Source organism: Aspergillus oryzae, chromosome 2 (genome assembly GCF_000184455.2).
Source record: "Aspergillus oryzae RIB40 DNA, chromosome 2".
Lineage (NCBI taxonomy): Eukaryota > Fungi > Ascomycota > Eurotiomycetes > Eurotiales > Aspergillaceae > Aspergillus > Aspergillus oryzae.
This window is the reverse complement of record NC_036436.1, coordinates 5,977,917-6,000,141: the sequence shown is the minus strand read 5'-3', so window position 1 is coordinate 6,000,141 and position 22,225 is coordinate 5,977,917. Positions and strand designations below refer to the sequence as shown.

Here is a 22,225-nt window from a genome sequence, read left to right as displayed (position 1 = left end):
TTTGGGTGATGACGGAAATGACACGGTTGTCTATGGCGTCTAGAAGAAGAATTGCGGCTGCCACTTGCACGGTCTGTGCAGTTTATACCAAATTTGTCCTAGTCCAGAGTTTAGGTCTTATACCCGCTGATCGAAGTTTATCTCAAATGGATACGCATCAAACTGGCCTGGGGCATACACTGTAAGTACACAAAAATGATAAAAGGGCCGTTCGTTACGCCTACAGGATCTTCTTCAGTATGCTTTTCCAATTTAATGATGCACAACTTTAGAAAGCTCTGGCCTTGTATATTCGCTTCTTCTTACTTAAACCTAAAGCAGCTACAGAGTGTATTATATCCCATTGCCTCGCCACAGAAGGTTTTGAACGATCTTGTTCATCAGCTTAAAGCCGACGTACAGTGTGATTTTGAAGATTCGACAAAGCGGCATGGCAGCTAGTGAAGAAAAGTTTTGTAAGTATATTACCCTTTTGTATATGTGGCAGTTGCTAATGCGGTATAAATTTACCTGGCTGCCTAGCGCCACGTGAAGCGACAAAAGTTTTGACCGACCATATGAACCATGGGATATTCGCGATTCTCCTATAACCCTACACATTGAAACGATCATCTACATAACCCCGAGAGCACAGTCTTTCCCTGTTTACAGCTTTATTGTTGAAACATGACGCTTAGCAGCATGTTCGTCGCCATCACCCTCAACCTTTTATCGACTCTCTGCCAAAAGACCATAGGCCGCTTGATTCCCATCAACATAGACCGTTTCCCTATGTTTCATCAACGGAGAGTAATGGACGACCCACAGGACGGGGAAGACCCACAGGAATGGGTTGACACACTGGACTGGGATATCCCATACATCACAAACCCTTCTCTATCGGCAACGGACCGGACCGTCTTCCACAACCAGGGATGCACAGTCTTTGGCTACCCCTCCACTGGCGGGGTTCTTATTAAAGAGGCTGATCTTGTCGATATGCTTTTCCTATCGCTCCCGCGCTCTCATGCATCGCAGTGCTCACCCAGTGCCGACGAAGAAGATAGGTTCTGTAATCTTATGCGACGGACTGGTGCGACACTCTGGCCAAATAAACAGAATTGGCGCCAAGTAGAGACGGGTTTTAGAAAGAGAACGAAGGAACAAGCGAAGGTGATGGTGTACGGTTGGCCGACGGATGGAGGTGTGTGGGTACTAAGATTTGAAAGTTCCGAGGAACTGCCACATGATTTTGGGAGAATAGGTTTTGCGATGAATATGGGGGAGAAGATACAGATAATGAGAGAGTATGGAGCGACGTTTGTTGAAGATATCACGCAGGTAGAGGAACTGAACACGAATTGAGGTCTACTAGTCTTGGGATGCGTACATATGGAGAGGAACCTCATTATGCTACCAAATGTAGTGCCGTGGGAGGCTCGGGCGACCTGGAGACGGAGTTGTCGCAGCCCATAGCATCTTTGATGAAGGTTGTATGATCTTTACATCCTAGTTAGAGTGGCACGATATAACCTATCCCTTCATCTAAAGTTCTTCTAAAGTTCTACCCTATCTGCTACACACTATAGAGAGGGGTTATATCAAGGATTCAAATCTAGAACCTCTAGGTCCTGTATTATCTACCGATCACTTCAGAATTAATTGTAAAAGATATCACCAGTGGAGTTGCATTCTGGTCTTACATGATTTAGGTCCGGTTTGGTCTCGTCATGGTTCGTCCCACAATTTACGGATATACACTCCGTGGTCCATATAGAAATCAGTAACCACATCAAACCTGTCTTAAGCGGATCATATTCTTCATGAAAGGTCTGTTGTACTTGGCCCGAAGGCTTATTCGGATATCATGTGAAAATGATCTATTAGCTACTCCTCAGTGCGATCTCGTACTGCATAGATGCTATAATGACCCCCATGGCCAATATACCACACCAAGGACCTACGAGTGACCATAGATATCCATATGATACTGGCTGCAAGCTACTACCGATCAGGGCTGCGTTATATGGATGTCCTAGGCGAAAGTCAGGCCAGCGTACTATCGAGATCTGTCTTGGACAGATAATCCGGATGATCTTCCACCCTTGGCCAACACGTGGCTGCATTCGGGAAATGAATTCCGTGTAGATTATAAATCAATATCAACATCTGGTGACGTCGAGGGACTTCCTTGGACATACATAAGTCTCGCTGTATTTGGCCATCATTTATCTTCATGTACGCTAGTTGACTCATTGCTATAAACATCACTGCCGCCGGAATGTCGCATAATGGAAGGTACGCTCTCGTGTTTGGAGCATCGGGGATTTCAGGATGGTCTCTCTTGAACCAGTGTCTTAGCTACCCCACGACCTCTTCTTTTCGACGCGTTGTTGGTCTTTGCAATAGACCCCTCTCAAAAAAAGACGCATATCTTCCTGATGACCCTCGACTGGACATTGTTTCGGGAATCGATCTTATGCAATCAGTGTCATCGGTCACCGATCAACTGAAGGCCAAGGTTCATGATGTGGAGTCAGTTGAGGTTGTCTTTTTCTGTGGTAAGCCTTGCTTGTCCCATTGTGAATTTCCACGGAATTAACTTACTGCTAGCTTACATCGAGGCTCATGATTTCGAATCAAGGAGGGAAGTCAATACCAGGCTCCTTCGCACAGCTATTGAAGCAATCAGTGGCATTGCTCCAAATCTAGAATCGGTTATCTTACAAACCGGTGGGAAAGGGTACGGACTGGAATTCTCAAATGAGCTCAAGATCTCTCCCCCACTTCACGAATCCATGCCCCGGATTCCGGAGCCCTGGAGGAGCAAAGTCTTCTATTACGAGCAGTATGATACTCTGTCTGAGCTGTCAAAGGGCAAAAAGTGGTCATTCTCAGAGATTCGTCCGGATGGAATTATCGGCTTTGTCCCCGGTACCAATGTAATGAACCTAGCCCAAGGTATCGCGTTGTACCTGACACTATACCGCGTTGTACCTGACACTATACCGCGAAGTCCATGGTCAGGCAGCAGAGGTGCCCTTCCCCGGGATGCTGCACGGCTACCGTTCCACGCATAGCGACACCTTCCACGACATCCTGTCTAAAATGGAGATATATGCCGCGCTGAATCGGGATAAGTGCCCTAACGGGTCTGCGTACAATGTTGCAAACGGTGACGTTGTTAGCTGGGAACAGGTCTGGCCTGGTATCTGTTCGCATTTTGGGCTGGTGGGAACTGGACCACAAGGAGATCAGAAGAAAATCGAAGACTTTGTTCGTGAGAATCGAGGCGCCTGGACTGGGTTGGTTGAAAAGCATGGGTTGAGAAAGGGTTCGCTCGAGGCGCAGAACTGGCCTTTCATTCACTTCATGCTTGTTGAATTTGACTTCGACCGAGAGTACACGCTTGATGCTGCCCGCTCGATTGGATTCACGGAGCGCATTGATACCGTCCAGGGATATCGTGTCGCATTTGATAGGATGGCAGCTGCGAGGATCATTCCTTCTTCCTTTTGAATCTGTTATGTCTGAAGTTGCTCATTGGAGTTAAATGAATCTTTCCTTAGAGATAGCGGTAGAGGAGTATAATCCCCACTTAAGTATCTTAAGTAACTTCTTAAATGTCCAGGATGATGTTGGGGACAGTGTTCAAGGCCAGCACCTATATGCTTGTTTTGGTCGACTAGTAGTGACAGGTAATACTTTGACTGGGGCTCCGCAAAAGATATCTCAGTCGATCAGTATATTAGAACCCCAGGAGGTTGATGGATCTAAAGAAGTGGGTATGTGGCTTGATTGAAGAAAGAAATACAGTGAGAGATTATAGAGAGCCACGACGGACTAGTCCATAGTCCGAGGGTTTTAGCTATTATAATTGGTAGAAAATATATTGGGACCGAATAAATAGATATAATTAGCTAGATAATAGTGCGTTGCCGTTGGTAAAGGTGGTAAAAATTATAAATTTAGTCCGCGGTATAGCCGCTTTGGGTTGAATAGAGTATCTGTTAATGAGTTGCGGAGGGATAAATATAATGAGAGGGTATAGTATGAAGTCATTCAGGTATCGATGTTTACGTACGGTGAACGTCTTATACGACTTTTTCCGCCGTAGGGATCAAATATATAAATTCACTCTACCAGCCTGTTTTCCGTAAAAGAACTATACTTGACTTCGATGAAGTGCCTCGAGAGATATAAATCAATAGGAATCTTCTCTGCAACCTCCAGAAATGAACATACAATGCATCGCTATATAACTTCCTCGTGGGTTCTACATTCAAAACGTTCTTAGCATTGGACTATAGGTTGAGGATATATTTACCTAGATACATGTACCAGTATACAGTAGATCGTCCTTCAGGGTTCTTTCGTCCTTTAGAGTCCATAGTCTTCCCCATATGCTGTTTCGAATTCACTCATCACTTGGGATACTGGATGTTGACAAAGCTCATATTAATAGCCCGCAGGCTGCATATTGACTGTAAAAAGGAACGCATTCTATAGCAGGACTTGACTCTATAAGTCTATAACAATACATGAATATAGCTGCATTATGCTTTTAAACGAAAATTCTCCAACGTCACGCCAATCCAGGCCATCCCCTTTTCAAGTAATCGTAGACCATTGAGTATGGTTCCATGCTCTACGCAATAGCGAGAGCAAGCGCCATTGCTGCACCCCCCGCAGCGAAGAGGGAGTGGCCTGTGGGGAGACCCGTAGCAGCATTCTCAGTGTGCGACGCACTCGCACTCGCGCTGGTAGATGTAGCATTTGCAGATCCGCTAACACTAGCTTTAGCAGAAGCAGAGGCCGAAGCCAAGGGAGTCACAGAGGCAGCCGTTCCTGTGATGGTGAATGCAGCTGAGGTAACAGGGACTACCGACGACTCGACAGATTCCATGGTCGATGTTCCATTTGTTGTCGTCCATGTTACATAGCCGGTAGCGCTCTTATCGCCCATATCGTATCGCTCGACAGTTTCGCTGGAAGGTTTCGGCATGTTTAGACGTTTTTCACCCCGGCTCAGTATGTCAAGGATAATGTGTACTTACCCTTCATATGCCACGTAAAAGGTCTTTGGGCCGGAAACAATGGTCATCTCGCAGTTCACCAGGCCATTACTGAAGCCATCGGTAGCAGTGCTCGTACTGGCGGTGGTGGTAGCGGTAGCGCTTGCGGTACAGTTGGGTAGGAGCGACGTCGTAGCACCATTCTGTGTTTTTTGTTTGTTAGTATGTACCTGATTGAGGTATAGCTTTACATATGAGAGGCTGCGGGGAATCGTACAATGCCAGCAATCTTGAACCTGAGGGACGAAAGGACACTCATCCCATTGTCCTCGCTATCATTAGAACCGGGCACGGCCAATGTGACAACGTTGTCAGCAGCCACGGCCGTAGCTGCGACCAAGAGGGCAAGAGAGGAAAGTGTGAAGCGCATTCTGAATATGGGGAAGGTAATGTATATTGACTTGTAGAAACAATTGACGAGATAAGATCGTAGAGTGGTTGATTGAGAAGTCTGGAGGAAGACTGAGATATATATACAAGTTACTCGGCGGGTTTCCGCTCGGCAGTGTCGGGTTACTCACTGTTCCCCACCGTGGCTGAGCTGTCGAAAGTTGTGCAGTCGTGAAATTACTATCCCCACTAGGATTGAGTGGTGCATCACCAACCGAGCCACGTTAATGTCTGGTGTTGAGGCTCTTTTTCGGCCCCCAACAGCCATCAAGTATTTTGATCGCACTAAAGAAACATGTAAACGAAGTGGCCAATGGGAATGCCAGGTTAGATTGAATAGGAACGGCTAAGCCATCGGGTAATCCCGCACTCAGCCTTGCCAGGAAATAATATTAGCAATGGATGGTGCCTGAACCTATTCCACAGCTCGGACGTGGCCGACGTTTCCACCGCCCCCAACTGACTACAGTCGACTATACTACTAACAGTAATAAGTGACCTATACTAACCTCACTGCTAGAATCGCACTAATCCTTGTACTAACCCAGATAGGAAAGTCGACAGGAAAGTTCATGATTGGCTCCAGACGATATGTCACTGCGTTAGTGGTGCAGAGACGGCTGTGCTGTGGAACGGGCTTCAGATCACAAGGACATGGCTATTCAGCTCGAATCGTTCCATTATGGCATACGTGAAGAAGATCAAGAGTTATGCACAACATTCTGTACATTTTCATACGTCCTTCGCCGTGAGCAAATCAATGATTGGCTGGTTGCCCAATCCTTTAGCGCGATCTAAGGCGGTCTTCCCTTCCTCATCAACTATCTTCACATCAGCCCCTTGATCCAGTAGCAACCGGACAATTTCCTCTAATTCACAAACCACAGCTAGGTGCAATGCCGTGGTACCTCTCATTGGCATGAAGGAGGAAGACGAGGTCAATTGGTTATTTGAATCTTCTCCCAATCGAATAGCAGCTTTAACCAGCACCTGGCAGATCTCGTCAATGTTTTGGTAGGTATCCCGATTATACCGATACCTGAACAGAGCCGCGTGGAGTGCCGTCATCCCATTGCGCCCCTTGGTGGAGACCTTCGCACCATAGCGGAGGAGTAACTCTATCCCGGGTACCGACCCGGCAGCAGCAAACTGATGCAGTGGCAGTGTCTGAAGAGGCCTAGGGGCTCCACCAACAAACTCCGGAATGGTAACATAAGTGCAGTTGATATCTCCGCCTGCATTTCGATACGCGTGGAAAATCCGCTCTACTGTCTTCCAGCTCAGTTTGGTCGAGCTAGCAGCACACCCCACGGCAGATCGTTCCACAGCGTCATGAGGTAAGGGGTTTGCACCCAAATCCAGAAGCATCGTGACTATCTCTTCGTTGCCACTTGCCGTGGCCAGTGTCAATGCCGATACACCGTGTATATCCCACCCGGAAGGGTCAGCCCCATTTGCAAGTAGAATGCGGACGGATTCAGCATCTCCTTTCGAGATTGCACGGTGCAGGATGAGGACATTATCCGCAGGGGAGAATATATCTCCGATGTTACCGACCCTGTCCCGAATAATGTCGACGACTCTGCGGACAACATTTGCGGAACAGAATCCAGCGGCTATGCTGAGGATGATTAAACCGGTTCCCATGCGCCATTCAGTGACATTGGCGCCTTGGCCGATCAGCCAGAGGGCCATTTCTTCCTGACTGGACTGCACGGCGCTGGCGAGAGGGCTGTATCCATTATGGCACCGGTCAATGTCCACCCCCTTGGAGATGAGTATCTGGACTACATCGATATTCCCCCCTGAGCAGCGAGATGCAGGAGGCTCGATCTAGGAGTTCCACATCGTGATAACACGCCCTGGGATTGCGACTGAAGATAATTTACTATGACTTCCGAGTGCCAGCGCGGGACACATTCGGTCCAATGGAGAGATGGCATTTCAGCCTCTGAAGTATCCGAAATACTGCGAAAATCATCCAAGTCAGAATCCGAGTTGTCCTCTGCTTCGATGGGCAGAGTTTCATGGACCACTTTGTTGTACAGACATGGCGTCAGCAGTCGTGCGATCCCCCTTTGGGTCCGACGCAACGCCGCAAGACTGGCATCGGGGAGAAAGTCGGCCACATGCAGAATGAGCTCCCGTGGGAGTGAGCAGAGCATTGTACGACGCTTCTTGGCATGCTATGCGTCAAGATGAAAAAGGTAAGTGAAGTGGTCCGAAGACCGAAGTCTAGTTTCTCAGTGCGTGTTAGCTTGGAAAAAATGCGGACTTATACTCATCCGATATACTGTCCTTACAGGACACCCATGATAAACCTCCGCATGCGCTACATCTATGGCGTTGGGGTTATCCTCAACAGCATTCAGGGTCATGAATCGCTGGTTCTAACGACTCGTGGCCATGGAGCAGATGCACGACATGCCTGAGACGCCACAGTCACCTGATCATATCAACGGTGGAGTATATCTAGTGTCGACTATACTAGTCGGTAGAATACGGCTATCATGAATACGGTTAACAGACAGCCTGTCTATCCAGAGTAGAGTTGTTAACGGGTCGGGTTCGGGTCAGAGATCTAGAATTAGTGCGGCGTACGGAGGCCTATAGCGGGCACTCCGCAGTCGGGTCGATCTATATCCACATCAAAACCCGACCCGTTAACAACTCTAGTTACTCTGTACTTTAAAAATAGTTAGCGATAGGTAAATTTTCTACTATTTATCTCCCATTCCTTTATTTTCTTAACAGGTCGTATTTGGGACTTATAAAAGAATAAAGAATATTGTCAATTAGTAGTTATAACTGACAATATACATTTCCTCCTAAGACCGAGTAATCCTTTACCCGCCACCCCTTCTTCTACTGGTAAATGGAAATATATAGACTGTTGGTCTCAAACGGCTGGCCCGCAAACCCCGAGCAAAGGGCGCCAAGTACACGGACTGAATTGCTTATTCCCATTGAGAACCAATCATCAAGGTGTGTATACTGTATATATGGTCTTGCCTCTGACAGACTGACCGGCGCGAAGTTTGTCCACCACAATCCTGTCGAGGGTGTTGCATGGGAGCACATTGCAGGTATCCGTACTTGACGAGATACAAAGGGGCTGGGAACCCTTATGCTGTGGACACTTGGAAATGCTGACTGCTTCCAGCGTGGTAAAAAGGAGCCATCGAGTGGCGATATCGACGAATGGCTACAGTATATGTGTTGTTGTGACCGGCCGAATGAAGAGCCTCAGCTTTATCCAGGAATAGGGCAAGACCCTGCGACTATTGTTGTGAACAAGGTGTAGTTTCTGGGTTCGTTCAAGCCATGCGAATATGACTTTTGAATTAGGTAAATCACGGATATATAAATTACTAACTCACAATTTCTCTCGATGGACAATATATCCAACCCCCCACGGTCGAGGCTCATCACGGCCGATTTCCTCCCTGTCCGTCCAACTCATGCACCTCAGCCACATTGCTGTCTAACTCCGGTATCGGTTCTGGTTTTCCTGCTCCCTGTACACCGAGCCCGTAGCTCTGGCCCGGCGTCCATTTCTGCTGCGACATATCCTCGCTCCCGGTACTATTCGAGTAGAGTTCTGAAATTGGCCGTCCACCTTCTGAGGGTAGTCCGGGAGAGGGCAGGCTGATACCTGCTGAGGAAGTTGACATGTATTTCGGGTCCTTTCCTGTCCCGATTGTCGTGCCAGCGGGGCTGGAGAATTCGGAGCCTGACCAAACGCAATACATATCAGCCCATGGACTTGGAGAGATCCCATCCGGAAGAAGACTAGTACATACCATGGTACGGCGATGCCGGGGATTGATACGTCATCTGATACTCGCCCTCGACCACAGACGGCGTGTGCCGGTGTGCACTCATCGCAGCAGCCTTCTTGTTCCTTCTCCACATGAAGAACCACACGAGCGCGCCGACAATCACCAGCGCCGCAACAACCCCAACCACGATTCCCGCGATCGCGCCGCCGGATAACCCACCCCCTCCGCCGCTACCCTTATTATCGTCATCGCCGGTGCCCTCGTCCTGGAACAGGGCGAATTGACCCCGACGGGACGAGCTCCACGCAGCGGCAAGTAAATCATCGGCCGGACACCCCGTCTTTGAACAAGCAGGGCTCGAGCAGCAGCCGAGGAAGGGTGGGTCCGTGGTGTTGCAGGTATACCAGTGCGCGTTGGCGGAGCCGATGCACAAGTTGGGCAGGATCTCGTCGAAGATGGAGGTGTCAAAGGAGGCGGGATGGAGGTTGGGGCATGGCGTGGTGCTGTTTGCGTCGACGTTTGTGCATGGGTCCGAGGAGCAGCAGCCGACGAAGTGCGGCGCGTCCGGGCACACGTACCAGGTGCCGCCGGACGGGCAGGTGAAGTGATTCGAACTCGAGTTCGACATTATGATTACAGTTGCATTCTGTCTTGATAAAGACTATTGCCTGCGAGAAAAAAAAGAACCTTTGCAACAAGAAAATGGAAGAGACCTGAAAACTGCGGGACAGGAGCGTTCCACCGAGTCAGGACTCTTGCATTTCGAAGAAACCTCAGCAGGCTCAACCCCGTGGGGAGGTCATAATATTAGGTTGATCGTTGCCAGGTCGATCTGACGAGGCTGAGAGCTTGGCCGGGGTTTGCGACACGAACTGGTGTTGGTCCTACTTCGGAGTGCTGCAGGCCTGGCGTCGGCTAGCGAATTTTGCGCTTCTTTGATTGGCGGGTCCAGTGAAGGATTCTAGGAAAAGAGATCAAGCCTCCGACAGCGCAATGCTGGACTGCTAGATGCGTTGTTAGCGCAGAGACAGGCTTGGGGGCCGAATCTCCTGCTGTTACGGCTGATGGGAGAAAGGGAATTGAGGGCAGGACCAGCCAGCACCCATCGCTCATATATAGACATAAATTCAGCCCCAACCCGCATAACAACTTACTATAGTATTCCCCTGCTGGGATTGTGTTTCAACATTCAAAACCGATATGAAACACCGTTAATTCGGCCAGGTCTGTATTTCTAAGTTTGATAAGTGAAAGCTGACTTGGTGAACGTGCCTCTTATTCGCTGGTGGCCATCCAGTGCATCCACGTCACAGGAACGCCCCACCGACCCTCTCACCTGAGCTAGAGTCGAATATAGTCAGAATGTATGAGGGAAAGATGTTCCCCAGTTGTCTATCCGAAGAAGGCGTTGCGTGGCTGAAGGTGTTTGGAAGTAGCAGCCAGGAAGCCTTCTACATACAGGGTTAGTCCGGGAGTAAAAAGGTGCGGTGGGCAGAGCCAATCATCAGCCCGGAGGCCGTCGTTTGTTCAATGGGCGCATAAGACCAGCAAAGCCAACGCTGACGATTAGACCCACAGGGGTTGCCTCGTCGTCGGGAAGCCACCGTCTAAACCTCCAGCGAGGCTATCTAAAGCGTCTCAACGGAGTAAATGCCTTCTAGTCTGGTTTTTCCCTCCCCCTTCTTTGGCTCGTCGTGACAACATTGACTCCATTGACATCACTAAAAACGCCTTTGGCGCTTGGTTCCATCACCGATACGAGTTGTTCAACCCACGCTGTCTCGTCATGGATGCACCTGGAGCTTCGACATGCTCAGTAGAGCAAATCTCCTCCGAACAGACGCTTTTCGGATCCTACATCTTTACATTTTCCTCGTCAATGCATGCAGGATTACATGAATTTCCTTGGTACCTGGTTGGGCCTTTCCTTGACTGCGCTTCATATGATATTTGTCATCGGCATATGCCCGTTGATATATGATTAAAGGGGGAAGTATTCGAAAATGGAGAAAAAAAACTAGCTCTATATGATTATGGGATTGCCGGTGGTATAAGCGTGGGATCTCTTGGATATACGATTCTTGGTACTTTAACATTGGTTGACGCAATCTGGGCCTTCAAAAACGGCCGTCAGGGCCGTGTCGCATTTTACTGGGACTGCAACGTGTTGAATGTTAATGTGAGCCCATGGAGGTACGACTTAGATGTGGATTAGGATCCTGCAGTACGACTGGCCAAAATGTGGTTTAATTCATGATGTCCCAGGACAAAGGCTACGATGGCTGTGATGACTCGATCGCCCTTGACCTCGACCACTTGGTCGTTTGGTGCTTCCGTCCTCTGCATAGACCTCGATTGATTGCGTGTGGGGTTGCATGTTGCAGATCTTCTGGTGTTTTCCCGGACCAATCCTTTGCGTCTCTTTATGGCATGTCCATATAGGCCTTGCCTTTCTTGCTTTTCGTCCTCTATCTTCGTCTTCATGTTCTCTCTAGATAGACCAATTAACTCAGACTTCCCTCTCGCTTCCTTACACTGGTGTCGGTGACACTATTGGGTTATCAAGCCGGCTCGTTTTTCTTGGTAATCTAGGTAGTAGTACTAACTACCCCAGGTCCTTCTTGCTAGCAGGATAGCTTTACTGTTTATAGACTACCCCTACTCCTACACTTAGTCCATGTTTTCATGCTTAACCAAGAAGATAAAGAACGCTACGATCCTATGTTCACTAAATCTATTACTATAGAGGTCGATTAACGTAACTATATTTCTAGTACTTCTGCCCGGTTTCCTTCAGGAGATACTGAATAGTACCCGAACATGGGCAAGAGATCTAAGGAGAATCCTGGCTAAGCTCACCGGGGCTTCGACAACGACCGCCTCTTCCAAGCTTAATACGACCACGTCCCCGGGCCGGACTATTAGCGCTATAAGACGGCTGATGAGGTTCAACGCGATCTTCGAAACGCTACGGGATTATGACATCCGGCGAAACTCTTGTCACAGACGTCGCTGCGCGCGATCGGATTGTTGCTGATATTGGCGAGGATTATCTCTCCATCCCATACCGGAAAGGCCTTGCCCTGGGATGCACAGAACTACATTTGTACCGTAGTAGATGACGCTATGGGGCTGACAGAACCTAAATCCTGAATGAGAACCGTGGAAGAAAGGGGGAATGCTTATGTTTGATGTTACGTTCAGCTGCATATCTTTCCTCGGCACGGAGATACTGAACATAGGTGAACAAACATGAAGGTGAGCATAATTACTGTATTTCTCAGTTCTCCGATCTAGCCCAATCGTGCGAAATGGTGCTGATGTAGTGCTCGTAAAATATGGATGGAGTAGGTTGAAAGGATCTCTGGACGAGATCTGGGGGCTCACAAGGTACTGTGGCAGAGTGTGAAAATATCGTGCTGATCCCTGTGTCAATTTGCTACGTATTTTTCTGCCGCTTTTAGGGATCCAATAAAATTGAAGGAATTCAGCTTCATAGAAATCATCTATCTAGAATAAAAAGCGCCGTAGTATATCAAGTATTCCATAGGGCCCCCGTTTGCCTGAATGACTGTCTTAATTTAGTAAGGCATCTCCTATATTAAAAGCTAAAGGCGCTATTTAGGAATAGAGTGGGTTCGGGTTTGGGGCGGGGGCGGGTTCTAGCGTTGATATAAAACGATCTGATCTCCCCTCTCGGTCAGATCCGGTGTAATGCCCTCAAACAAGACTCCTCAACGCTGGGCAGTTTTTCTAGGCAAGTGGCAATGGGGTCCATTGGTAGAAAGGTATCTTAGTCAACCACTATCTACACTTCAATCAAGTCAGTTACAGTAGGAGGACACTTAGGACATAGGTGCGTTAGTCGCATGGGAACGGACAAGCCGCTCCTAACTAGGGCTTAGGACCCCGACATGGTTGCGGATCCTCAATCACTGGAACTCGATATCCGCCTTCTCGGACCCCAGTCTTTTTCCTTGATAAATAACTGCGAATTCGTTAGAAGCTCCGGAAGGCACCATCTCGATGTCGTACACCCATTTCTTCAGATGTTGACCATTCTTCCCCATGTAATCTTCGAGGGAGTTGAAGGAAACGTGGCGTCGGTTGATACGTATTTTGCATAGTTCCTTGACACTCGAATTGCGCCTAGATGGCGGTTTATCATCATCGCACTGGAGAATGGTCTCCGTGAGGGAGTCCGTAAACTCAGTCTTATCTGCGTAGGTACGGTAAAACTCGTGTCGGACGGGCTCCGCCTTGAAAACATCGTCTCCCTGCACTGAACGTCAATATGGACCGTGGTAAGATCGCATCGACGACAAACCTTTCGCAAATACCACATCATCTGGTTGCTAGCCCTCCAGACGCCTTCATCGCCATCCCAATTTCTATCCTTCTCAAGATGCCTAGATTCGTCAAAGAGAGGCGAGTATGCGACGCCTAGGCTTTGTCGTGCAATTGTTGATACGACGCTCAGAACCGGGGTGCCGGTCATAGCCGCACTGGGCCCGTCTAGGAACCCCTTCACTATGGCTCCACGACAGATGGCCGTGCGCCTGATGGACATGTCGATTGAATCAGCATACTACTCGGAGAGGAAAGGGAAGATTGAAGAAGCGTACGGTCTGATACCGGTGGATTGGATGATGTCAATCCCGTCTCGCTCGTACCTCTCCGATAAATGTTCGTAGAGGTAGGGGCTGGAGCCAAGCCCGCCGACCAGGATGATATTCTGGTGATCATGAGCATCGATCCAAACTGTGGCCCATAACTACGCACCTTGACCGGTAAGCTTTTACTCCGGGACTTGGCAATCTGCTCGTTGAGGAGGCCCTCGATGTCGGCGAAAATGGGGGTGAACGCCTTTTGGATATCCGAGCTGGAGGGATCAGCCATTACGTCCACCAATCCGGACACGGTACGCACCTGGAGAAGTGAATTCGCCCATTCGTGATGAATGGTTTCCGAGAATGGTCGTTTAGGTCGGAGCCCTGGAAGGCTTCGGCCGGAATAGCAACAGGAAACTCTTCACCGGTGTTCTTCGGCTTGAATTTGGCCTTGATGCCATATTCCCACTGTTCTTTCAAGATGTGTTTGATACCAGTCTGGCTGAGCTTGTTCCACTGCCTGCCCAGGCGGTCTCTACAGATGGCCTCGAAGGCCTCGTCGATAAAGATGCCACCACAGAGACCCCCTTAGCCCCAGTATGTTAGCGATCCGTTGTTAGAGGCAGGAATCAATGCAGCGAGGAGTCCGCCACTTACCCGTTCCGATTACGGCTTCGTGTATTTCGATCGGATCCAAGTCTCCAACCCGATAGGTGATGAGATCCTGCCGCGGGGCATCTTCCATCAGCATGTCCTGTTCAAGTCCACGCCCCATCGACTCCCACTACGGCCCACTTACCACCGTGCCGCCTCCCGCATCGCAAATGACATAGACGTCACCGCTCTCGATATCTCGCTCCCGCTCACAGAGGGTTGCCAGAGCCGCTGCCTCGGGTTCCGGCGCAAAGGAAAGGACGGTGGGACCCGCTGGACGGTCTTGGAGGATTCCAGCCCGTCTTGCTGCCTCTTCCATGCCCTGGCGCGCATAGTCTTTCCAGATCGCCGGCACTGTGATGACCACCTGGAAGGTGAGGGCCGCGATGACGGACTTGCTACGTGCCTTGTGGATGGTGTCTAGGGTATGCTGCCACAACGCCCGGAGGTAATCCGCAATTAAGTCAATCGCCGACTTGCCCGTCTCTCGGATCATCTTGCGGCCACGCAGAATAAATTCCGACTGACGCAGCTCCTCCGCCATGTCTTCCTCGCGCAGAAGCAGCAACTTGAACCACCGCACGGGGTCCGCATCGCTTGGGATATCGTATCCCCACATCACCTTCCCATCCTCGTAGAACAGCTCGGTGGGCGCTTTCCCTTCCTCCCTCCCGTGATTAGGCCAGCTGGTGATCAGATTAATTTCATCTCTCTCGAAATCATCCACTGTCGCCCATGCTGCGCCGGAGTACCTACACGACCATTAGCATGAATCGATCCGGGGCCAATCCGGTGCCGGCACGAACGTCGTTCCAAAATCAATCCCAATAACAAGGAAATCATCCAGATCGTATTTCTTCTTCTTCTTGATCTTGTTCACCAGCGCTTTCATGCCCCATCGTTCGTTGCGGACCTCCGAGGTTTTCCGCAGAAAGCCGCTCTCGCTTTCAGCGATCGATGAGGTCTTCCAGCTCGGCATGGCATAGGTGTGAGGCTTGGAATGGAGCTTAAGAGAATCGCTGTCGGGGCAAAAAAAGGAACAAAACCACCATGTATAAGACAGAATATGAAGCACCTTTGGGCGTGGCCCGGATACCCATTTAATTCCGGTTTTAGAACCATCCGCATCTTCCATACGAAATACTTCGACCTGAATTTGGATCTGACCGCAGCACACTTGCAGGTTCGCCGCTCGCATATACACGCTCTTACTGCATGGGGCGCAGCGATGCCTTGGGACTGATTGCCTGGGGTTGGATGCCCTGGAACATTTGGGTGTGCTTAGACGTGGCGTGAGTCCGGGGCTGAAAAGACCTCTCCTAATTGGACACCGGACTCCAAGCTATCGATTCAACATGCAGTGAAAGTACGACTAGACCAAAAATGCTCCATGGGCAGTCCTGGTCTATACAGCCATTTCCATACCTGATACGAGCTACGTGTTCTCGCTCCCCCCCTCTTTTCGTTGCACGGGGGCCTGCCTTCCATTTCTGCGGGTACGGCGCTTGCTACTACTAACCAGGCCATGTCCCATCCCGTCGCTCCTTCGCTGAGAGGCTTAGCCTTCACTCCCCATCACTGTTATCGCTCAGCCAAGTCAGAAACATGTCCACTGCCATTCCCCCACAGGACCCTTTGCGTGGTAAAACCACTTTGATGGGTTCTCCAGCAGACACGGCGCCTCCTGGCAGAGGGAAGAACGATGAAGTGTATTCATCTGCCTTGGATGCTGTCTCCATCCAGACTTCACGGCCCTCGACCGCTGTTCCAGCCGATGTTCTCGCTACGAGTCTGGCCCAGGCAAAACATGATCTTGAGGAAGAGAGACAGCAACATCAGCAGACCAAGATGGATCTGAGACAGAAAGAGCAGGAGGCACGCGAGTTGCGCAAGTCTTGGCTAGAGACTGCGAATGAATTGAACCGGTATCTACGCCAGGGCCACGGCTACAACCAGATGACGGATGATGACTTGCTCCAACACGTAGCGCAATTACGGTTCACCATAACCGGATTCGCCGCTCAGCACTTTAGTCACCCCCAGCTTCGCGACCGAAAGATGACTGCCGAGTATGACTTTTTCCAACAGTACTTAGGCATATCCAAGACGGATTTTGAGGCGTATATACACTCGGTGACCCTGCGTTCCAGCCTGGTTCGGGCCTTGCTGTGGGCCTTTCTCCTGAGGAAAGTATTTGACCAGTTTCGTTGGGCCACGCTGGAGGCAGGGGCTCGTATGTACAACTTGTACCGAATTCTTGGTCCGCACCGTGCTCCCTGAACCTGTTGAAGATGAAGCTAACGTACACACTCCACAGATCCGCTCAATGATCAGGCCAAGGACGTCGTTCCTGACGCACGTCGCAGGTGTAGTATGTGGCGAGCGAACACGAGTAATTTGGTGCTCGACAGCATGATATTTGAAGGGGATAAGCCCTACGATGATCGGCAACAATTTGTGACAATGAATGTGAAAGTTCTGAGCAAATATCTGGCGTCGTTATCGCTATCCCCAAAGGACGTGATTGAGGCCAGATTGCAAGACCTCTTCACCCAAAGTCTGGAGTTGGATCAGGAGCTGAACCGGCAGGTTGCCAGCATCACCTGGAACAGTGATGTTCGTTTACCATGCCCATTTGATCCGGACCATATGGCGATGGAAGCTGCTGAATCCCACCAGACGGATGAGGAGCTGACTGTGAGGCTGGTGCTTGCCCCAGGTCTCTCCAGGCGTGGTCGGGCATCAGGGGACCGGTTCGATGAGATCGTCCAATTGCTGAAGATGGAGGTCTCCTGCGAGCTTGCGGTGTATAATGAACCCAGCCGCCGATCCCGGCCAGCCACAAGGATTGGGCGACTGGTATCAGATATGGGCTGGGGTAATGACAACTAGGAATGGGGGTTGGGTGGGCTCCACTGGTATGAATGCGCGATGAATGATGTCTACTTGGGGCCACCCACTCCATCTGTATGTAATGACCCCATAATCCTATGTATAGGAATCCAACTTTCCTTGACCATGGCCTTATGAGTTTGACTCCAAGAAGTCACGAACTTAGTAGATTTACCCACTTGCACATTCCTGAGCAGAATAGGTCGGTTTCCGCCCTCCCGTAAGATCGACGACCTCGTCACACCGCATCAGGTTGAAAAAAGATGGGTTCTCAACCACCAGGCTCTCTCCCCGCAGGATTCACCCCCTGGTCTGATTGCGATATAAACCCCACCCGGCACCAATAGCTCCTACACTCGTGGACCAAGCGGAACCTGACCCCGAAACTCCTACCAAGCCACCACCGCGACCAGTCATCTTTCCTCCTCACCTCATCCAACCAGCCCCGACACCCACCCAATACCAACAACGTACGGATTGCTATTTTGGCCTAGTTGGGTAAACCAACCTTCCACTGCGAGGGGTCAGGGTAAATGACATCAACCAACCAATCCACCTGGAGGCGGTCCGCCGTGCAAGGTCTCTTCCAGCGTGCTCGTGGCCGTATCCCAGAGCCACACAGTCTCATCCTGAGAGCCGGACACCAGCAGCCGGCTGTCAGGTGGGAAGGATACCGAGTTAACTGACCTCGAATGACCCTCGAGCGTCTAACCGGAATCCTTTTCGCCGTCATTGGGACCACGTTCCCTGTCACCCGCATGTATGGGCAAAATTCTTGTGAGTGACAGACTCCGCATGCATTGCCAAGTCATGCACTTAACTTCATCAAGCTATGCTCGACTTGCCTTGTGACCCCTTCATGCAACCCCTCGAGTAGTAGGCCGTGTGGAACTGGGGTTATATAGCACCACCCCCCTCCCTCCCAACAAAGCTAGGTTCTGGATTTCCGATCATTATCCAAGCTCTTCTGCTGCGAAACCCTCCCGCAAAAAAAGAATTAGCAAACATGTCTTCAAACCAATCTTCAAAGAAACATCCGCAGTGGATGAAGCCGTTAACAAATCCAGACAAGAAGTCTGACCCTTCTTTCGGTGGTGCTGCACTGGGTGCTGCACTGTATTCTGCAAACCATGAGGTATTTCGCCCACACATATCGATCGTGTTAGGAGTTGCTGACAGTGCCGCTGTATAGCGAAAGAAAGCGTGGGGTGAATACGTGGCAAATGGTGGCGTGGGGCGAGCTCAACAGCACCGGCAAGATATGCAATCGCCGCTAGTCCAGGCTTCTGGAAAGGAGGCATGGAATGCAGACCCGGCAAGTGGTACTACGAAGTGAGCTCAACAGGGGCGGCGCGAGATGCAACCGCCGCTAGTTCATGCTTCTGGGAAGATGGAATGATTACGTAGCAAGTGATTGGGAGGAGCGAGATTGACAGGAGCGAGATCGAGGTGCTGCCGGTGTACGAAGCATACTATCAGAATGCCAAGTAAACCACCAATTAAGCAACAATACAAAGTCTTATCGCTGGCAGAACATGAGTGTATCTGGACTTTCTCCTGGAGTAGCCGCATCTGGAGTATCATAGAGACATTTCGATTCCCTGGGCTTAGCCCTCCTGCATCTATGATACTATATGTAATTGCATAGTGCTCGCTGGTACATATCCTATGCCTCCTGCAGCTTCCCCTGATCGGAGTAGAGAAGACCATGGTTGTTGACTGTATCGAGAGTGTCCGTATGATCTGGGACCGAGGGCTTTCTCAGGCTCTGCCTACTATGATAGCCTCTTCGGAAATGGACCGTTTCAGACTTTTTGTCCGTGCACCCCATATTGAACAGTCCGGTAAACCACAGCAACCTGTCCTGCCATTACAGTCCACTTCAATTGTCTTCCCTCGCTGGATACACGCGACGCGTCGCGTTGCCAGGAAGTAGTAGGACATATGCAGAGGTCCCAGGACTTCTTTTACTCTCCTGCTCAATCAACTTCTGTCATTCCAGCTCTTTGTTGGAACTCTCATCTTTCAATTTCGCATTTCGCTCCCTTTACCTATTCAGTTTTCTCCCGGGCATCGCCCTCGCTCCCCTTGTATCTGCGTTCTCACTCCTTCGGAACTATCTTTGGAGCTGTTAATCTCCTATCGCTATGGCTCTATATAAGTCTACTACCCATTCAAGAGACCATACGCAGTACTTGTGCATCACGACTGTCACTCAACCAGTTCTTCATGCATTACTATACTAAAGATCTAGTCACATAGGACCATAATGGACTCCAAGTCGCATATGGTGGCTATCGAACAAGCAGATATCCGGCACCGATAGTGCTGACCAGAGTCCACAGGGAAAGTCTAAATTCATGTCGTCCCCCAGACTCCGCAGTGGCTGTCGCACTCTTACCACCGGATTCTGATTTTGTCGGTACAGCCTTGTTTGTGGCCGCAGCTGTGACAGGGTGCGGAATGTCGTGGATCGTCCAGGTGAACGTGTTTCCGCTCACTGGCGTCGAAATCACACCACCAGTATTATACAGTGTTTCCGTCCCATTCGCGGGAAGCTGCCCGGGGCCGTGGAACCTTGTTAGGTTGCTAAAGCCCAGGTCCGCTATGCAAGTGTCATTATCAAGATATGTCCCGCACTTGTCCCAGTCCGTATTCTCCAAGAGAGCCTTATACACGACGTCAGCCCCTAGCAAGGCAGGAATTGTATTTGGGCATATGTCCCATATCCTTAATCAGAAAGATTAGCAATGGGAGACAACGGCTCAATATGGTTACCGCACGTACGAAGAGATATAAGAACTTTGGCCGCAACACCCGCATGTGCTCCCATAGACCATTGTCTGCTCATAAGGCCAATCTGGCTTCATGTCGTCGTAACACTTTTGCATCGCATTTTCCGCCACCCTTTGTACCTTAGCGACTTTCCCGAGATTACAAGAGCAGCCACCGGGGGCATTATCAGGAGGTGGGAAGAAAGGGACGGATTCGATATCGGTGTTCACGCAGGAATCAAGCAAGTCGTAGGCAGTATTTTGGTATTCGCAAGAATATACCTGGTAATCCCCCGTGTTAAGAAATGGATTGCATTGTTTGTTGTGATGAGAACAGTTTGCGTACCTGATTCCAACAACTCGTTGCGGCACATTGTATATATTCGATGTTCTTTACACAATCACAGACATTGATACAGTCTATTCCCAAGTTGGGACACTTCGATTGCACGCATTCAGGGTTCCCACCGCAAGATTCCACGCATCCCTTGCTTCCACCAGCGCAATTGTTGCTGACACAGTTGGCAAATCTCTGATCCGCATCTTCGTAACATGATTCGAATCCCGATGAGTCAACACAGTCCGACGACTGGAAATACCCGACTTCCTTGGCAACGGCTGTGGTCGTAATGGCGACTAACGAAATCGTAAGAGTAGTCAATGTCTTCATCGTGAGGATGTGTAAAGGCGTATGTGTGCGTACAATGTTGGACCTAGGGGATTCGGCGGCTAATAAACCCCATTTTATGAAGCTGTATAAAGACAGGGTCGGATACAGCCGCAAGGCTCATTCAGGTTTCACAAATGGGGATGCATTAGCCCTTCGAACTAATCCCATACCAAGCCACCCGAGTGCCTTGGCATTCATTCCCGGGCCAATCTGGAGATACCGGTCGTCTGAGTTCTCCAGATCGGGATAGGCAATCTCAAGGTCCGAAAGGGCCCACCCAACCGGAAGCTGTTGCTTAGACAGAGGTGGTTAGCGTTACATCGGATCAAGGGATGTTGCTTGAATCATGCGTGGCGTAGTCCGAATGATATTGTCCCACTTCAGGGTTCATCCCGCGAAGAATACGAGATTTATTTGCGCCTCATCTGCCAACATTTCGGCCTAACTCGAATTCTAGATTTGCTTCTCAGAGCAGCCTATCAACGCTGTCTCCTTTATTCCGGTGTATGCCTCGCCTCCATATTCTATCATCAAACTGGCCTTGCTTCCAAACAATAAGCTAGTCAGATCATCCGAGGATCAGCTTCCACATAGCAGCTATCGATAAGGAAAGGCTCTTCTTGGCACTCCGTTTCTGCCAGTATTCGGCGTCCCCATCAACCCAATTTTCTGGAACTAGGCGCCGCAATGCGGAGGTACATTTCCTCCAGAGCTTCGTGCAACCCTAGCCCGAGTAAATCCCGTTGATGCCTACGTCGACTTACACAAAGGTATACAGATTTGACGCTTCAGGCTTTACACAGATTTATGACACCGTGATCACGGTTGAGGGCACTAGCTGAAACCGGGCGTCACTGTTGTCAAATCGACGCTCGCAGCAAACAAACAGTATCGTGTTCCACTTAGCTGATAATAGCCTTCACTTTGATGGGGCTTTTATCCGGTGTTCATGCCATTCATTCCTCCGAGTGGCAATCCAACTTGTCAGGATTGTTTGGTGTCCTTCGTACGCCGGCCATGGTATCACGAAAGCACATATCTCTCCACAATCGCAGCTGTGTCTTTCTTCCATAGATATGTACCAGTCTCAAAGGAGATCACAACCAACATGAAGACATGAAGGAGCAAACCTTCTGGCGACGGCTGATACAACTAAAGGCAATAAAGACTGGTCTTCAACGCCATGCGACAGCTCATGCCATATATTTCGGCCAGTTCCTTCCTCGCGCAATTCGATTGGTACCACGATATTGGATAGAGCTCGATGCTTATACTGCGCCGCACGTTAATTGAATGACGGATTAACGCCAGCTCCCTCTCCCTGGTGATGAAAAATCTCGACTAGGCTGGCTTACACTGTCTATATTACATGACTCCATCGCTACGGTGTATAGCCCAT

At 49.7% G+C, this 22,225-nt stretch overlaps 8 protein-coding genes across 8 annotated transcripts; 3 read left to right on the top strand and 5 right to left on the bottom strand.

Annotated features, from left to right (window-relative positions):
- Positions 1–666: 666 nt before the first annotated feature.
- Positions 667–1,806, top strand: AO090003001456 (uncharacterized protein; the record flags this gene model as incomplete). Its single annotated transcript, XM_023235325.1, has 4 exons — positions 667–1,298; positions 1,406–1,472; positions 1,661–1,712; positions 1,757–1,806. The coding sequence occupies 4 exons, from the start codon at positions 667–669 to the stop codon at positions 1,804–1,806; spliced, it is 801 nt and encodes a 266-aa protein (XP_023090354.1).
- Positions 1,807–2,260: 454 nt separating this feature from the next.
- AO090003001455 (uncharacterized protein) lies at positions 2,261–3,059 on the top strand (the record flags this gene model as incomplete). Its single annotated transcript, XM_023235324.1, has 3 exons — positions 2,261–2,277; positions 2,341–2,540; positions 2,593–3,059. The coding sequence occupies 3 exons, from the start codon at positions 2,261–2,263 to the stop codon at positions 3,057–3,059; spliced, it is 684 nt and encodes a 227-aa protein (XP_023090353.1).
- A 3,117-nt stretch (positions 3,060–6,176) lies between these two features.
- Positions 6,177–7,139, bottom strand: AO090003001453 (ankyrin repeat domain-containing protein; the record flags this gene model as incomplete). The annotated part of the gene is made up of 1 exon (XM_001820454.3): positions 6,177–7,139. One exon carries the CDS (start codon positions 7,137–7,139, stop codon positions 6,177–6,179), a length of 963 nt encoding a protein of 320 aa, XP_001820506.3.
- Positions 7,140–8,872: 1,733 nt separating this feature from the next.
- AO090003001452 (EGFR-like transmembrane domain-containing protein) lies at positions 8,873–9,854 on the bottom strand (the record flags this gene model as incomplete). Its single annotated transcript, XM_001820453.1, has 2 exons — positions 8,873–9,177; positions 9,248–9,854. 2 exons carry the CDS (start codon positions 9,852–9,854, stop codon positions 8,873–8,875), a joined length of 912 nt encoding a protein of 303 aa, XP_001820505.1.
- A 3,165-nt stretch (positions 9,855–13,019) lies between these two features.
- AO090003001451 (Hsp70 family protein) lies at positions 13,020–15,034 on the bottom strand (the record flags this gene model as incomplete). Its single annotated transcript, XM_023235322.1, has 4 exons — positions 13,020–13,034; positions 13,554–13,669; positions 13,852–14,155; positions 14,636–15,034. 4 exons carry the CDS (start codon positions 15,032–15,034, stop codon positions 13,020–13,022), a joined length of 834 nt encoding a protein of 277 aa, XP_023090352.1.
- Positions 15,035–15,253: 219 nt separating this feature from the next.
- AO090003001450 (uncharacterized protein) lies at positions 15,254–15,688 on the bottom strand (the record flags this gene model as incomplete). The annotated part of the gene is made up of 1 exon (XM_023235321.1): positions 15,254–15,688. The coding sequence occupies one exon, from the start codon at positions 15,686–15,688 to the stop codon at positions 15,254–15,256; it is 435 nt and encodes a 144-aa protein (XP_023090351.1).
- Positions 15,689–16,095: 407 nt separating this feature from the next.
- AO090003001449 (uncharacterized protein) lies at positions 16,096–17,382 on the top strand (the record flags this gene model as incomplete). The annotated part of the gene is made up of 4 exons (XM_023235320.1): positions 16,096–16,559; positions 16,641–16,723; positions 16,808–17,106; positions 17,170–17,382. 4 exons carry the CDS (start codon positions 16,096–16,098, stop codon positions 17,380–17,382), a joined length of 1,059 nt encoding a protein of 352 aa, XP_023090350.1.
- A 2,294-nt stretch (positions 17,383–19,676) lies between these two features.
- AO090003001448 (uncharacterized protein) lies at positions 19,677–20,826 on the bottom strand (the record flags this gene model as incomplete). Its single annotated transcript, XM_023235319.1, has 3 exons — positions 19,677–19,987; positions 20,170–20,242; positions 20,503–20,826. 3 exons carry the CDS (start codon positions 20,824–20,826, stop codon positions 19,677–19,679), a joined length of 708 nt encoding a protein of 235 aa, XP_023090349.1.
- Positions 20,827–22,225: the final 1,399 nt, after the last annotated feature.